General features: G+C 56.1%; 1 protein-coding gene across 1 annotated transcript in view; it reads left to right on the top strand.

The window, feature by feature from the left end:
• Window positions 1–17,573, top strand: part of KCNK3 (potassium two pore domain channel subfamily K member 3) — a 34,953-nt gene extending 17,380 nt beyond the window's left edge. Inside the window, exon 2 of the mRNA XM_043604346.1 lies at window positions 16,552–17,573. Within this exon, the coding sequence (XP_043460281.1) occupies window positions 16,552–17,480 (929 nt within the window). The 3' untranslated portion in view covers window positions 17,481–17,573. The remainder of the gene's footprint in view (window positions 1–16,551) is intronic.
• The last annotated feature ends 382 nt before the right edge of the window (window positions 17,574–17,955 follow it).

Here is a 17,955-nt window from a genome sequence, read left to right as displayed (position 1 = left end):
ATTGTTTTGAATTGGGGAGGAGGGAGCCGTGACAGAGGCATTTAATCATTTGAATAAAGTCAAGTGCAGAGAAAGCTAGCTTGCCCAGATTCCACATTGAGGAGGGGGGGGGAGGGGGGGGCACAGCAGAACTGTAAGCAGTAGCTGGAGAGAGCTGGGTCCCACGGAGACAGCCTGGGTCCTGGGGACGCTGCCCAGCTTGGAGCTCTTGGCACCATAAAAAGCAAGTTCAGGGCACCAATGCATAAATAGGAGCCTCTATAGGCCATAGGAGCCATGAAGTCATTCTCCTATTATACCGGATTCTGGGCTGTGAACAGCGGTGAGGGTGGAGGGCTTAGAAGGCGGCAGAATGGCAGAGATAATTGAAAAGGCTGGGAAATCAGAGGTCAGAAGAGAGGTGGCAAGCCCAGGGTGAGTCAGGCAGTGGGAGGCAGGCTGGGGGACGAGCGTCTGCATCCATGTCTCTGTGAGGAGGGCGGCATCCCCAGGGATGGGGACAGCTGCTTGCTGTCTCCAATGAGGACAACAGGCTGAAAGGGAAGGGTCCGAGCCTTGGTCATCTCATTCTGCCTGAGGAGCATTTCCGACAGGGCGTAGGGTGCAGTGAAATGTGTTTCCATGGAGAGTGATGGAATCTTAGCCTCTGAGCGGAGTCTGTCTTTGTGGGGGAGGGGCTGGATCTGGGGACTTTTTTAAATCCTCAACAACTTGAAGGGACAGCAGGGCCCAGAGGCCAGGTCCTGTGAGGGGCTCTTCCTGTATCGAGGTGCAGACTGTCCGCCCATCTGGTTCTTGCATTCTCTGCCCTGGATGGTGGACAGAGTCACGCCAAGAGGCTACTGTGGGGACATGTGAGGTGCTGGAGCCAGTGTGTATGTGCATGTGTCTGTGTGTGCACTTGTGCACACATGCTTGTGTGACTAGTGGGGGTGGGGACACCACATCTGCAGGCCGGCTCAGAGGGAGAGAAGGTCCCGGCAGCTGGCTCCAGGCTGAAGTCCCTGTTGCCTGGAGTCCCTCTCCTCCTGGGCACTATGCCAATCTGCACCATCTGAGCTCCTGAGCCCTGGGGAGAGTGCTGAGCCTAAGAAAAGCCTCCTTCACATCTCCTGGCATCTGTTCCCAAATTCCCTGCCAGCCCAGAGCTGTCTGGGCCACTAGCCACGACCAGAAAGGGGAGTGTGGAAGCAGGTGGTGGAGACAGGGTCCACAGGGGCCACACTCACTCCAAGACCATCCCACCCAACCCAACCTCTCCATTAAGACTGGCTCCCTGCATCTGCCGGGAATCCGCTGTGGACGCTGGGCAAGGTGGGCCAGCGGAGAGAGACCCACCTCCGTGCAAAAGCCTAATACCTGGCAGAGAGTGGCGAGGGCAGGAAAAGGTGCCATTCTTCCAGCTGGGGGAAAGCGTGTCCAAAGAGGGGGCCCGGAGCTGTCCTTGGAGGGCAGGAGAGATGGAGGAGGCAATTCCAGGCAGCTGTAACATGAGGAAGTGCCCAGAGGTGGGATGTGGGAAGGATGCAGGGAAGCCTCGCAACAGAAGGTACTAGAAGTGTTGGGCCAGGCCAGGTAGGGGGTTAGTTGTGGACACCCCAGACTGCATTTATACATCTGGGGAATAAAAGAAGGCTTCCGAGGGGTGGGTGGCAGCTCAGAGCTGTGCTTAAAAAAGTAATAACACTAATAACAGCTCCTGCTTCCTGAGACTCTCCGTGTGCCAGGCCTTGTGCTAGGCACTTTACCCACTGTATTTCTAATGCCCAGGCCACCCAGCTACCTAGCAAGAGAGGGACTCACGGAGGCAGTGTGAGTTGTGGGAGAGGCAGCAGGTCTGGAATCAGGAGACCTGGGCCTCAGGTTCAGCTCTGGGGCTCTAACCTTGGGTGAAATACCCACTTTCCCAGGCTTCACTGTCCCCAGCTGTTGAACGTGGACCACACAGGGCTGCCCAGAGGGCCACACAGGGCTGCTGTAAGGATCAACAGGAATGTTCCTAAACACCGTAGAGTGCTGTGCCCACGTGGGTCTCCTGAAACTCAGCCAGGGCCCTTCCGCTGTGCTGCTCACCTCGTAGGGCACATCTTGTCTGGTGCTTGGGAGCCCAGCCCCTCCATCTGTAGCCGCTGGCGCTTAGTCAAGGCCCAGCCCCTTTGGGCCAGCACAAGTAAAAGGGAACAGCAGCGCTTCGCCAGTGTGAAGGCCAGTATTCAAAAGCCCAGGCCTTTCCCTCCCTCTCTCGGGCCACCCCTGTCTCTGCTATACCCAGCCACCCTGGCTTCTCTTCCCCTGCAACTCCGACTCCTGCGTGACTTTAGCTCACAGTGGTCCTAGCCAGGACCCAGTTCTTTGTAACCCTGCAGCCCAGCTCCCCAAAGCTGACCAGCCGGTCAGCCTGTAATCACAGTCCCTGAAAGAGATAACCTGACTGGCTCTGCCCAGCGGACAGTTTGGGTCCTCTTGGATCAGGTGTCCATCAGTCGTCCAACCCACTGCAGGCTAGGCCGAGGTCACATGGGGCAAAGGGGCTGGCCAGGCCCTCAACTAAGGTTGTTGCAGGAAGGGGGAAGGCACTCCAGCCATGTCCATCGAAGACAGCCTTCCTTGGGGCCCTGTCCCTTTGCCCTCCAGCTTCCCCCTCCCCACTTCCTGCTCAGGGCCATATTGAGGTATCCTAGGAGTCTCCAAAGAGACCTCCAGAGGGCTGCTCCCAGGGACAGAAAGGACCAGCCTTTGGAGGGACACCATTTCCCTCCTCACATGGTTTGAACACCCACTGTCCTGCCCTGAGGCATTTACAGTACTCTTAGGATGATGGCCCACTACACACGTTTTCCATGAGCTGTCAACCAAGTGCATGGTCCCAGGGACACCCAAGAGTGTCTGGACTCCGAAAGCCAAAAGATCTATGTCGAATCCTGGCTTTGCCAATTTTTATCAGTCCTTAGCTTCCCTGAGCCTCAGTTTCCTTATCAAAATGGAGCTAACAGTGCCTACCTTGAAGGTCACGGTGAGGACTGGAGATAATTAACGTAAGGGTGCTGGATCGGGTTAGCGGTAGGGGCACTGAGGGCAGAGAAAGCATAGGCTTCCCTCTGGCCTGGGAATGCCCTCCCTTGCTCTCCCTCCTTCCTCACACACTCCCCCCCTCCCCATTCCCACCTGCCACCCCACACTCAGCCTCACACAGTGGGGGCCAGGAGGCAAGTCTCCACCAGGGGACCGAGCCTGGGCCCTGACCGCCTCTTAAAAACCGTTGTCCAGTGTCCAGCACCACCCGGGCCAGCTGGCCCCCTCCCCGCTTTCCGTGCAAGCAGACTTGACTAAATGAAGCTTTGCTCACAGAGGCATCACTGCGCGTTAGGAGCTGGGTCAATACGGCAGGCGGGGTCCGCCAGGAGAGGCAAGGGAGTGGCAGAGACGGATGCCGTGCGGAGAGCTGAGAGGACGGGATGCTGTTGGGGCCAGAGCAGGAGGAAGGTTCCTCAGAAGGCTCCTCAAGCGGGAGAAGGCAGGGGATAGGGGGGGCAGGGGATAGGGGACAGCAGCCGGCGTTGCATCGGCACAGGGAGGCGGTGAGTGTGGAAAAAGGGAGGAAGGTCTTCACCATAAGTCTATAAATTGAGGATTGTGCTAAAACTAAAAATTTACTTAAACAAAAGAGTAAATGGTAGAAGGAGGAGCAGGATAAGGAGGAGAAAGGGGGACAGAGAGAGTATGGCCTCAGACAATAACCTTGGCCCAGTTTCTGGCCACAACAAGGGCCAGGCAGCTCCGTGCACGAGCCAGGTGTTCACGCCAGCCCTGAGCAAGACTCCCAGGTATCCGGGGACACCCTTTGGAGGCCTGAGGGAACATGAGTGCCACGTTCCCAGCCACAGGAGCGCTGGCAGGATTGCTGTGCCTTTCAACCCCCTCCGGTTTCCGGGTGCCCATAGGAGCCCCCTGTCTGGGTCCCCCTGTCACAGGAAGGTGCTTCTGGCATAGACTCCACACATCCTGGGGCAAGTCTTTACTTCAGGGACCGTCTCCTCTCAGCCTCCCACTCGCCTGCTTCTCTTCCCAGAGGGCAAGACCGAGCCACCCTCAACTCCATGTCCTCTCCTGGCACGGAGCAGAGTAGCTGGCTCAAAGCAGGGGATGCTTAAGAAACGTCTGCTCAATTAATTAACTAAGACAGGCTAAGAGGAACGAAGCCATCTTTGCCCCTCTGATTTTCCAACTGATATTCCTGAGACCAGCCAGGTGCTGCAGCCTTCCTGGGTCCCCTGCCGCCCACTCGGCCTCTGTAGGCACCACGCCCCCCTCTTCCAGGGCTGGCTCTGAGCTCCCCTCTGCCTCTTGCCATCCGGCTCAGGCCAGGAGGGCACCTTCTGGGGCACGCCAAGGCCCAGCCTCCTGGGAGAAGGGCCTGGATGGGAAGAAGGGGGAATGGTAGCTGGAGGGGGCACCTGCTTTGACCCCAGTCCAGAAGCCCGGGAGGCCACCGAGACGCGGAAGAAAGAGCGGGAAGGCCTGGCTCTGCCACGTGCCCGTGCGGCCTGGTCCAAGGCACCCAGCCCCTAGGCTCAGTCTCCTCAGCTGAACACCCCAGGCACCTGCCTTCCAGAGTGCAGCATCTAATCCGCCAATGTTGGCTAGACTGTGCACGGCGACAGGCCTGAATCTGTGCCCCGACTCGGCCACTCACCGGCTGTGTGGTCTTAAGTGAGTAACGGGAACTTTCTGTGTCTCCGTTTTCTCACCTGTGAAATGGAGATAATACCTCTCTCATACAGGGTTTGTGGAGATGAAAGTAAATGATGTGCATGAAGCACATCCTTTGTACGGTGCCTGGCACAGCAATGCTCAAATAGATGTGAACTTGGTCATTACTACTGTTATTACTACTGCTACATTGTACTACCACCGGACCTAGAAGTACAAGCTACCACTCACCCTCAGAGTCCAGAGGGAGACTCGGAAAACAAAATGAGAAAAGGAGGAGGCGGGGGGCGGGGGGCGCGCAGCGCCTAGGTGGCTCAGTCGGTTAAGCGTCTGACTTTGGCTCAGGTCATGATCTCACGGTTCCTGGGTCCAAGCCCGCGTCGGGCTCTGTGCTGACAGCTCAGAGCCTGGAGCCCGTTTCCGATTCTGTGTCTTCCTCCCTCTCTGCTCCTCCCCCGCTTGTGCTCTGTCCCTGTCTCTCAAAAATGAATAAATGTTAAAAAAAAAAAATTTAAAGGAAGAGGGGGAGGAAAGAAGGAGGAAAAAGAGAGAGAGAAGGAAGAAAAGGCAAAGAAGAAGCTAAAAAAGTAAAAAGAAGCAAAGATTCCAGGGCCCAGGAAGCTGGACTCCAGGGCTAGATGGGGGTCCACTGGGGACCCCTGGGGGCTCAGCAGTCAGTAGAGGGAGCCTGGGGACCAACAATACTCCCTGACGCCTTGGCCCATGTTAGCCCCGGGAGACCTAGACAGGGAGACGTGGTCATCTCCTCCCTGACTCCATGTGGCCTCCTGCGCTAGGAGGCTGCATGGGGGTGGGGTCGCAGACTTCAGTCTGCCTCGGCTGTGGGCCGTATTCAGAGCACTGCCGGCCAGGCCAGCCTAGCTCCGGCCCCCTTGCAGGAAAATGCAAAGGGTTCTCAGGCGACCCACGGCATCCGCTCAGCGCGGACTGGAACGGCTCTGCGGACATGCGGGCCCCAGCGACTGTGCGTCTGATGTGCAACCAGAGGCCCAGTGCCATTGTTTGGGGGACCCCGACAGTGCTTTCTCCACTGTTTGTGGGGCAGGATGCACGGCCCCTCTGGCGGTCCAGAATCCTAGAATGTCACAGGGCCTCAAGAACATCTCTAGCTTCTTCATTTCCCACAGGAGGGCCTCCAGGCCAAGAAAAGGGCAAGGTCTTGCCTGTGATTACACAGTGGAACAACTCAAACCAGACCCCAGCCGGGTCTTCTGACTTTCACTCCTGTGGAAGAGTCCCGGGGCAGCCTGGGGCAGTGGAAAGAGAACTGCCTTCGAATTTCAAGTTTGGTTGTAGCATCCATGGCCAGAGATAAAACCCTTTACTTCTCTGAGCCTTAGTTTTCACATCCGTAAATAGGAAGGAAAAGAAGAAGAATGCCTAAGGGTTGCTGTGCAAGTTCAAACGATAAGAGGTAAAGAAACTGCTTTGTAAATGACAAAGCTCTGCACAAGTAAAACACAGAACATATTACTATTTTAGAACTTAGAGCACTTGCGTGTATTAAGGACTCAAAAAGTCTGCTGGTTGAGGGGATGAAGGTTTGAGGCGTGTTGAGTGATGAATAAAGGGCTCTGAGCACTGATTTGTTCAGGTGGGTAGGATGAGGGAGGCTTCACCGAGGGGGTGACTTTTGAGATGGGCTTGGATGGAAGAGTAGAAACCCATCAGGAAGAAAAAAAGCATGAGCAGCATCCACATACGTGCAGGTGCAGCTGGGGCCTCCAAGGAGCCGCGGATCCCAGGCAGTTCAACCCGTTTGGGGGGAGTCTGACACGGAAATGCCAACATGTGCCTGCTTCTCCTCCATGGGCAAAGCAGAAAGAGCCAGAGAGTGTTAAGTGTAGGACTCAGGCCAGCCAGATGCCAAAGTTATAGACACAGCCTTTCAAGAAGCCCACAGAGGAGGACTGGCATCTCCAGCCATCTGCTGAGGTGGCCAAGTCCGCTTTAAATTGTGCTGTAGAATTACTTTCTCGGTGCCAGACTGTCCGTGGTGAATTCATTTAATTAAAACCCCACCAAATCCAATCTGTTAGAAGTTCTGAGTTCACACATGTCCTGTCCAATCGGTCATAAGGATGCAGATAGGCCACGGGCCTGGGCCACAGCCACCTGGTACAGTGACTGGCCTATAACAGACCCCATAAGCCCCAGGTCAGTGCGCTTCCAAGGACAACCGGAGTCACTGCCCTATTGTGTGACAGAGCCCGCTGCAGACCTCACGCTCTGTTCATCCTCCCTGTCTCTACCCCGTTCGCCTCTCAGGCTCAGTGTTGAGCCTTCCCTAATTTACTCATTCAACAGAGATTAATTAAGTGCCAGCTATGTGCCAAGCATTCTTCTGAACGTGGGGAAAATAGTCGTAACAAAAGAGACAAAAATCCCTGCCCACATGGAGCTTACAGTTTAAACCCAGAAATGCAAGAGCATCTCACACACTATGTCTCTACAAGGGTAGAACTCTCGTTTAGGGTTCTACTGAACTCAGTTTAGGCCTGAGCACTTGACAATGGAACCGTGCAGAGGCCTCCTAATTAAACCTCCTGCCCTGCCCGCCCCCCCCCCCATCTCCTACTGCCAACCATCCCCTGCCCCCGCCCCGGAAACAGACACCTCTTTGGTATGTCCCTCCCCTACTCGGGAGCTATCAACAGGTCCTCATTGCCTCCAAGTTGAGATTTGAACTCCTGCCCCTACCCTTCACCTATCTTGCTCTCCTCACCAACCTATGCGGCTCAGGTGAACTTCCTGCTCCAAGAAATCCAGAGTTTTTGTTGCTGTTAGATTTACAATATTCATTGGTAGCTACTTATAAAAGTAATAGTTTTTAGAAAATACACAAGACATAAAAGCAAATTAAAATTAATCATGAGCCCCATGATTCAAAGATAAGCTCTCCGAGCTTTTTCGTGTATTTCTTTCCAGGTGTGTGTAGATACATTTTTTTATGTTTATATATTTAGCGTGGGATCCCATTATACATAAAGTGTTGTATCCTGCCAGTTTTATTTAACATCTATGGTGGTTTTCTATGTAATTAAGAGACTGCTGAGGAGTATATTTAATCGCTGCACAATATCCCACCACATAAACACACCTTAATATGTTTAACCAAACCCTATTGGTGAACATTTGGACTGTTTACAATTTTTCACAATGAAAATGCTGCTATAAACATCCTTGTTCATAAATCTTTGTTCCGATCTCTGGTTATTTTCCCAGCAGAGATTCTTAGAAGTGGCACTCCAGGGTCACTGGGCAGACACGTTTCTAAAGGTTCTTGATGTGTATCATGAAGCTGCCTTCCTGAAAGTCTGTTGGTCCCCCTCCCCTCTCCCTTTGTGAGAATACCCACTAGCCTCGGACAGGTATATTTTCTCTGCCTCCTATGTGCCCTGTGTCTCTTTGCATTGTGTCTTCGCTTCAGCAGCTCCCCTCGGTCAGAACCCTGCATTTCCCAGGGCGCCTGGGTGGCGCAGTCGGTTAAGCGTCCGACTTCAGCCAGGTCACGATCTCGCGGTCCGTGAGTTCGAGCCCCGCGTCAGGCTCTGGGCTGATGGCTCAGAGCCTGGAGCCTGTTTCCGATTCTGTGTCTCCCTCTCTCTGCCCCTCCCCCGTTCATGCTCTGTCTCTCTCTGTCCCAAAAATAAATAAACATTGAAAAAAAAAAATTTTAAGAACCCTGCATTTCCCATCCATCCTTCAGAGCTCAGGGCAAAGACCACCTCCTCCACGAAGCCCCTCCTGATACGCTAACTAAAGTTCTCCAACCTCTAGCCTTCCCTCGGCCCCTGTCTTAAGTTCTTCCTAAGATAATTCCCACCGTTGCCACGCATTTTAATAATGTGTGTAATAATAGCCTCTTCTTTGTAAGGTACATTGAAGGGCTTCCACTGAGATGTTTCATCTGATTCACTTCAGATAAAATGTGTTTTGAGGTCAAGGACCATGGTTTCATCATCAGAGTCTACTTACTCTGGCCCCATCACCAACCTCAAGTCTAGCCCAACCTCAAGCTAGATCCTGATTTAATGGAGTTTTACAACAGCCTTCCCTATTCCTTGGCCTACCGGAACAGAGTTTGGGATGTTCCCCTCTGCAGCGAGGACTGACTGGGACAGGGGGCCCTGGATTCCAGTCCTCGCTCTGTGAGGGACTCACTAGGTCTTAGGGCCAGTCTCCGTCCCTCTCTGGGCCTCAGTCTACTCATCTATAAAATGAGTATGTTGAACTACATAGTCTCTCACCCTCCCGGACTGATTCCCGCTGCAGCCCCAGGTACCCAGAGCAGCCCTGGGGTGCCTCTGAGGGCCCCTGTGCAAAGCCAGCCTCTGGGATAGGCCGGAGGGAGCTGGCCGGGTAGGCAGGCCTGGCTCCAGGCCAGGCTGTGTCTGCAAACACTGACCTTGGCTGCCGCAGGGATTTTCCATGACACCAGCACCCTCCCCCCCCACCAGCTCCCCCTAATCCCACGTGGGCCTGGGGAGGGTGGGGGCTGGGAGTGGCGGGGGCTGTCCTATACCAGAGGACCCTGAATCACAGCAATGGGGCACCTGTGGATGGGGTACAGCTAAAAGAGAGAGAGGAGAGAGCAGTGGTTCTACAGGTGGAAAGTCTGGTGGGAAAGCAGGAGTAAAAAGAGCACCTGCCAGTGCAGAATGGGGAGAAGAGCCGAAAGAGGGGCTGGGGAGATGGGAAAGAGGCCTTGGAAAGGGGCAGGAGGGAGGGAGGGAGGGTGCTGTGCTTCACAGCTGTCCTTCCTGAGAGCTCTAGCCTGGAGGGGACAAACTCCAGACCCAGCTCTGCACACTGGTCCCTCCCCCCAACCCAGGTCCATGAGGCCCCGGTGGTTTCCCAGGCCTCAGTCAGGGCCTGGCCAGGCCCAGGGTAGGGGGGATTCCTCCTGGGCCCCTGAAGCTGATCTCATTTTGCAGGGGCCCGGGGCCACTGGAAGGACAGAGGTATGAGTCACTAAAGGCCTTCCTGCCAAGGCCACCTCCCCTCCCCCCTGAGGGGAGGTTCCTCTCATCTGCACCCCAGACTTAGCAGCTTCCTGGGTTGAACAGCATTTTCTTTTCTTTTTTTTTTAAGTTTTATTTATTTATCTTGAGAGAGACAGCATGAGTGGGGAAGGAGCAGAGAGAGGGAGAGAGAGAATCCCAAGCAGGCTCTGCGCTGCCCGTTCAGAGCCGAATAAGGGGGCAAACCCATGAAACCCTGAGATCATGACCTGAGCCGAAATCAGAAGTCGGACGCTTAACTGACCGAGCCACCCAGACGCCCCTGAACAGCATTTTCTGAGCAGCGGCTCCTACCAGGCCTTGCAGCGGACACTGAGGGGACTTGCTGGCCCCCTGGGAGCTCAGAGCCCTGCAGAGCTGAGGGCAGAAAGGTGAGCACTGCAGCCAGGCAAGGGGAGCGGAACCTCCAGCTCCAGTGAGGGATCCAGGAAAGTTCTGGAAAAGGCGTTGTCTGAGCTGGACCCTAAGGCTAGAGGAGAAGGCGGGCATTCTCTTCCCTGTCTCCACCAGGCAGCCTCCTCCCTCCTCCCCAGAGCCTGGGCACTCCTGCCAGCTTCCTTCTGCCTCATTTCCTTTAACACACCAATTAGACTCCTGCGGAGCCTCCTATCCCACTTCCTGGCTCCACAGCATCTCTAGACCAAGGGGGCGGCTCCCTGTCTGCGCCTCAGGCCCCTGGGGAGGCAGGGTGTTCAGTGGGCCTTTCTGAGGGGACCCACAGGTTCAGGCCTGACTGCCCCCCTGCGGACCCCGCAGGAGAGCCCGGCCTCCCTCGGGGGGCACCCCTGTCCTGCAGCTAGTCCGCTGGCTGCCGGTGTTTCCCTCGAGCCCCCACTTCCCTCTGGCTGCCCGCCAGGCCCAGGCAGCAGCTCCAAGGTCAGGCCCCCTCCCCATGTCCAGCTCTGCACCAGCCCAGCTTAGCCCATAGTTCACCGCCTTTGAGCACCTGAGGCCACAGGTCAGATCCATCTTCCCTCAGGGCAAACATTAGCCTCACTGGTGCCCTTATTTACATTAGATAACTAGGGCTACGGGGAACCAGGAAACGGGATGCAGCCAGGCATTGCCAAGGGCTGTGTGTTTCTCATCTACAGAAGGGACCGGACATCCGAGAATCTCAAAGTCAGAGACCTAGAAGGAAGACCTTAAAGTTCTAGACGCTATAGCGGAGCATTTTCCAAACTTCCAGCAACACGCACGGTGAGGAAAGCCCTCGAAGGCCAAATAAGTGGAAAAATTTAGTCCATTCCCCCAACTTTGACCGACCTTGCACATGTACGGCTCTGATAAAGCCTACACTTAAATCCAGTGACAACAAACCCTGTGAAATTCAGCATTCCTCCAGTCCAATTGAACCAAGCAACCCTCTCCTCATCCAACAGTTATGAACAGTCCATGGAACTGGTGTTCCAGGAAATTAACTTTTGGGAAACACTAATCATGGGCTGCTGGTGCTAAAAGGAACTTTAAAGACCATCTAATCTTGATGTTTCCCAAAATATTCGTACTCATAATTAATATTCATCGATCCCAATGTCCTAAGCATCCAAAGCCTGCCAAGGCCTCAAAGTCCCCACAGCAACTCTATGAGGTAAGTATAATCATTATTCCCATCTTACAGATGCGGAGACTGAGGCACTTAGAAGTTTCCGTTACTTGGCCCAAGTTGAAATATGTCTGGCTCCAGGCACTCTGACGTCATCTATGCCACTAAGCTGCCGAGATCCCCTGCAGAGAGTAGAAATATCTGTTTTTAGTATTTCAAAACCATAACAATAAGTTAATTCAGTCTCTAGAATCAGTTAGCCCCTGCTAATTCAGAAGTTCTGATTGGCAGGTGGGTTCTTAATTAATTTTGGTGGGGAAAGAATTAATTATTCCTTTCACAATGATCTATTCAGTGCCCGGTCTCTGTAGGAGACTGATTGACACGTGGCGCTTCATAAATAAAGGCTTTCAAAATTTAGAATCTACAAATGGGTGGGTTAATACAAAAAATAATAAAAGGGGGAGGGGGGGAGTTGACGGACACCTTTTATCTTGCCCTATCCTGCACGTCACAAAGGAGGAAAGTCGAGGACCAGGGAGGGGAAAGGACTAACTCGAGACACAAAACTAGTTCTGGCCAGGGCCAGGTCAGACCCCTGGATCTCCCACCTCCTTAGCCCCATGCTTTTTTCCTCCATCCAAGGCTGTGGCCAGAGTTCTGGCTTTGTAGCCAGCTAGGCCAGGGGTAGGAGGTCAAGCACTCAGACTGACGGGCACACGGTATCAGTGGGGAACAGCAGCTGAGCCCGGTCTGGCCAAGGCCACCACGAAGGATTCAGACTGGCTATCTGTGCTTTAACTGGAAGGAAATAGGCTATAGGGAGAGGCCCTAACCCCCTGCATCTCCCTGGGAGACAGCTTTGGCCAGTTTCTGAGGTCCTTGGTGATACCAGGAGGAAAACAAAGAAACTGAGGCCTAGGGCTTCCTGTCCCACCTCTCATTTTTCCTGCTGCCCCAGATAACCAAAATTAATATTTATGTCTAACCACATAGTTAATTTTATGTCCAGCCACCTGGCTTCCTCAGGTGGATTCTATGCCTCCAGCCAGGTTTCAGGGCCATCTCTTAGCCTAGTTGCTCCCAAGCAGGGGCTGCTGAGCCCTTGTTGAATGAACAAGTCAACCTTGGTCACACGGAGCCAGCGGGCAGAGGACAGAGCACTGCGTTGGGAACCGAGTATCCTGGGTTATAGTCCTGGCTCTGCCATTCGCTGGCTGTGTGCCCTGGAACAGATCACTCTCCTTCTCTGGGCCTCTATTTCCTCATCTCTACATCATAAGGACTGGGTCATATGATCACTGAGGGATTTTCTGGCTCTGAGAACCTAGAAGTCTAGTGGATTCAGGAGGAGGTGGCTGGGAGAGGAGAGGGCAGTGATAGTCCCGGTCAGTGCTCTGACAGGCAACGGCTAGAGTCTCATGATCGGGGGATGAGTTCTGGCTGGTCAGTCCACCAGGTCCTGCGAGGGAGGGTCCTCAGGGGATCAGGCACGGGGTGCAGCTTCTGTGTGTGTCAGTGACACACAAGGACAGACGGAGCCCCTTGCCCAGTGAGTCACAGAGCTGGACAGCAGGGAGGAGACTGGGATTATCTTTTGCCCCCTCTCTCAAAACCCATGCCTGATGTGGGCAAGGACCAGGCAAGCAGCGGGCCTGCTGGCAGGCAGACAGGCCTTGCCAAACTCCCAATTACTTCCCAGAAGTTCCAGGGCCCCCCGGGAGTGGCTCCACCCCAGCTGGCACCGCTTCCAGCTGGGCACCCACGTCAGCAGGTCCTCACAGCTCCCTTGCCCTTTCACCCAATGACAGGAAAACAGATGAAGGGACGGGGCCGTGCTGACCCTGGGCCAGGTACTTGGAGAAGCATCTGGCTCCCCCGGCGTCACACTCCTATTGCCACTGGGCCACGTCCGTCTCGGAGCAGTGCCCGAGGATGCAACCCCTCGTGGAACGCTCCCCTCTCGGGGCCTCAGTTTCCCATCCCGGTCACCCTTCCTGGGTGATGAATCGGCTCTGAGGCATCGGAATGAGCGATGAGTCAGAAAGTCCTCGAGGCCTTGGCCAACTCACAAGGCCTCTCCAGCCCTTTTCAGCTATAAAACAGAGATCGTCAGAAGAATGGCCTTGTGGAAGTTTTTCAGGATTAAGGTTCAAAATGTGTCTGGAGGATAAGACCTCAAGCCTCAGCCTGTGGCAGGGAGGGACGACGAGCCCCGGGGGGGTGTCTGACCCCAAGGGTGAGGTACATCCAGGCTGGGGACACCCTGGACAGGACAGTGGGTCGAGTGGGGCATGAGGCTCTGGCTGGAGAAGAGCCTTTGGGTAAGCCTGGCTGTGCCACCGCGTAGCACCAACAGGGGGAAGGCAGGGAATGGAGTTGTCACTTCCGGCCGGGAGCTGGGGAAGCACGAGCACACTCAAGATAGATCTGAGTCGGCAGGGGCAGGGCGGATGCCCTGTGCGGACAGGCCCAGGGGAAGAAGGTGGCCGGCCACATGTCTGCTGGCACGTGGGCTGTACTGAGACCAGGGAGGGCCTCTCTGCAGCTAGGGGACTTTGCGCGCAGCTACGGTGGACACTGGGTTTTCCTGAAGTCAGAGCCTCTGAGCGAGCACAGGGAGAGGTGGCAGTGGCAGTGAGAGGGGGTCCTTCTCGCTGAGCCCGCACAGGTTGCCCCCCCCACCCCGGACCACGCTCTCAGGCGGCCTTTTCCCCGTGAGGTCCCGTCCCCCCTGCTCCTTCACGAACCCCACAGGTTCTGAAGTACTTACGTGTCTAGCTTACATGGTGCGTCGGGCAACCAAGCTGGGTATTAATAGCTGTAGCTCAAACCCTTAGAGTGCAGACAGGGCAAAAGAGGTCCAGAGAGGGGAATGCCTGTGCCCAAGGTCACACAGCCAGCGTGCCGTCAGGCTGGGGCCGGGCCCACGCTACCTAACCCCTGTCCAGCCCCACCCGCGGTGCCATGCCCTCCCCCACGCCCAGTGCGGCGCTGGCCTGGGGGACAGGGAAGGACAGGATAAGAAGCAGTTCTGGCTCAGGGCCTGCCCAGCTGTCGAGGTGAGTTGTGGTCTGGCTGCCGTGGCCGAGCTGGCGGGCACAATCTGTTCTCACCCTGCTGGGACGCAGACAGGCCGGGCATGGCAGCTCAACAGCTCAGCTATCCAGGCCCCTGGCACAGAGTGACACAGTCAACCAGCTAGGTGTCCTGGTTGGGGGGGGGGGGGGGGGGGAAGGGGGGGAAGGGGAGCCCATTCTAAGGGCAGCCCACAGCCCCACACACTCCAAGCGGCTGTCCCCAGATCTCCCTGGGCTTTAAGATTCAAATGGCCTTGGGCTAACAGAGATGCCAGCTTTACTGGAACTGAGCTGCCCCCCGGCCTGGAAATGTGAGGGAAATCTGGCACCTCGCTCATTAGTAATCATAGCGAGCCATTATTGAACATTTGATACGTACCAGACTCTAGGTTAAGTGCATTATACACATTATCTCATTTATTTCTCCCGAAAAGCCCTGGGAGGCAGGTTCTACTTATCAGCCCCATTTTACACATGTGGAAACCAAGGCCCACAGAGGTTTAAAAAAAAAAAAAAAAAGGCAGTCCTTGGAGGAGTATGAAGATCTGAATTCATATCAGACACCAAAGCACATGGTATCCTACCTGGCCATGCACATGTTCTGAGCATACTTCCTGGGCATGGCAGGCAATGTGGAGGGGGAAGCTTGAGAGAAACATGACAAGGTCCAGCCAAGGCCCACCCTGCCACCCCAAGCCAGCGTTTAGCTGTACGTATGGGGCGCTGGGGGATAGGGCAGGGGTGGTGGTAATAGTGGCCCTGGAGTTCAAAGCTGAACATTCTCAGTGTCACGCAAAACACAGACGGTCACTTCCAGTGCGGAACCCAGGGCAGCTGCACGGAAGAAGCAGCCCTGGGTTGGGGCACCTGGATGGCTCAGTCGGTTAGGAAGCAGCATCGGGTTACGTTTTGATAAGGCTTAGAAAGGAGGAACAACTGGAAATCCTGCCAGCCAGCAATATTTTATTATAATAATCCTATTACTAAAAGTAATAAATATTGTAACAACCCAGTGAAAACGAGCAGGGCCAGGACCGGCAGACCTCATTTTACGAACGACGAAAACAAGCTCAGAGAGGGGGTGTAATTTGCCTAAGGTCACACAGCCACAAGTGACAGGGCCAGAACTTGTGCCTAGGGCTTCTGAGTTCCCATCCAGGGTCCTTTCCCCTCCAGGTCTCCAGACACAACTCCTGACTTAAGGCCACTTGATGGTTGGCTCAGAGGGAAGCTTTGCCTCTTCCCGGCTCCCGGCGCCTGGCTCTGTGAGGGCCGGGCATTGCGTGGAGGAGATGGGGGTTGGGGTTGTCTGGCTGGTGATAGTAACAACGGAAGGACAGGCAGGGGCCCTGCTTCAACAAGGGCAATGCCACTCCCCCGCCCCCATGAGGACAGACCCTACTTTGGGCACAGAGGATGACCCCGGGGCACCAGACTGGGGGCTAATGGAGACCCTGGAGCACCATGCAGCCAGCTGGCAGACAGGCACCGTCTCCTTTCTCCCTGACACTGGTAGGCCAGCTGCCTCGGGGACATTGGATGGCCCCAGTTGCCAACTAAAGCTTCGGCTGGCAGCAAGGAAGTTATCAAGGAGCCACCATGCCTCAGCGTCCCTCCCTCCACGCTGAATCACAGGCTAGCCAAGCTCCACCCCTTACAGGCAAGGAAACTGAGGCCCAGAGAGGACAAGGAACAGGTCCAAAGCCGACAGACACTGAACTAGAAACCAGGTCTCCCAAATGACCTACCAGTACCCTTCACACTATCCCTGCTGCCTCTGGACGAAGTTCCCACAGCACTATGAATCAGCTCCTTCTTTAGGTTTAGAAAACGGTTAGGTCTTTGAAGTCAAACAGACTCTGGTTCAAACGCAAGGTTGCTCTACTTCCAAACGATGTGACCTCAGAAAAGGCGCTTAATCCTCCCGGTTTCCTCCTTCCTCCCTACTCTATGGTGTCAACCAGGGGCATCAGCAAGGAACTCGCATGGCGTCCGGGGGTCAAGGATGTGCCCATAATCGTGCGCTGTCTTCTCTCCGATTGGAAGGAGAGGCCCGAATCGGCAAGGTTGGGGAGGTGGAGGGCAGAGATCTCGGGGAAAGGGGTCAGGGTTTCCGGAAGTCCAGCCCCACAGCGCGTGCCTTCTCTCCTCTTCCCCGGCTTTCCCCCAGGCTATGGCCACGCGGCACCCAGCACGGATGGCGGCAAGGTGTTCTGCATGTTCTACGCGCTGCTGGGCATCCCGCTCACGCTCGTCATGTTCCAGAGCCTGGGCGAGCGCATCAACACCTTCGTGAAGTACCTGCTGCACCGCGCCAAGAGGGGGCTGGGCATGCGGCGCGCCGACGTGTCCATGGCCAACATGGTGCTCATCGGCTTCTTCTCGTGCATCAGCACGCTGTGCATCGGCGCCGCCGCCTTCTCCTACTACGAGCACTGGACCTTCTTCCAGGCTTACTACTACTGCTTCATCACGCTCACCACCATCGGCTTCGGCGACTACGTGGCGCTGCAGAAGGACCAGGCGCTGCAGACGCAGCCGCAGTACGTGGCCTTCAGCTTCGTGTACATCCTCACGGGCCTCACGGTCATCGGCGCCTTCCTCAACCTCGTGGTGCTGCGCTTCATGACCATGAACGCCGAGGACGAGAAGCGCGACGCCGAGCACCGCGCGCTGCTCACGCGCAACGGGCAGGCGGGCGGGGGCGGCGGCGGCGGCGGCGGGGGCGGCGGGGGCGCGGGCGGCAGCGCGCACACCACGGACACCGCCTCGTCCACGGCGGCGGCGGGCGGCGGCGGCTTCCGCAACGTCTACGCCGAGGTGCTGCACTTCCAGTCCATGTGCTCGTGCCTCTGGTACAAGAGCCGCGAGAAGCTGCAGTACTCCATCCCCATGATCATCCCGCGGGACCTCTCCACGTCCGACACGTGCGTCGAGCAGAGCCACTCGTCGCCGGGAGGGGGCGGCCGCTACAGCGACACGCCCTCGCACCGCTGCCTGTGCAGCGGGGCGCAGCGCTCCGCCATCAGCTCGGTGTCCACGGGCCTGCACAGCCTGTCCACCTTCCGCGGCCTCATGAAGCGCAGGAGCTCCGTGTGAACGCCCTGCGGGGCCCGGAGCGCCTGGGGTTGCGGGGCCGGGGGAGGGAGGGGCTCCTGCCGGGAGGAGCAGCCGGGGTGGGTGAGGAGGCCCCATGGGACCCTCCCCACACCCCTCACCACCCTCCTCCAGCCGCGCGCCCCCCCCCCCGCCCCCCATCTCCCGACTGTGCCTGCTCGCACCAGCCGGCAGGAGCCCGGGCTCTGAGGATGTTTCAGGACATCCGCGCCCTGCAAATTCCGAGAAATGTGAAATGTGGGGGGTGGGGGGTGGGGGAGGGAAGGCAGAAGCTGGGAGCCTCCCATCCCTCTGGAAATCTAAGGAGCTCCCTCCGTTCTCAGAGGCCCTGCTGGTACCCAGACCACCCCCCACCCCCCCTCCTCCATCCGGAGGAAACTTCGTGTTCTGTGTACGTTTGCATCTCTATTTATACCTCTGTCCTGCCAGGTCTCCCACCTTCCCCAGGCTCCAAAAG

This window comes from Prionailurus bengalensis, chromosome A3, assembly GCF_016509475.1.
Source record: "Prionailurus bengalensis isolate Pbe53 chromosome A3, Fcat_Pben_1.1_paternal_pri, whole genome shotgun sequence".
Lineage (NCBI taxonomy): Eukaryota > Metazoa > Chordata > Mammalia > Carnivora > Felidae > Prionailurus > Prionailurus bengalensis.
Note: the sequence above shows the minus strand (reverse complement) of the source record. Positions and strands in the feature narration are given on the sequence as shown.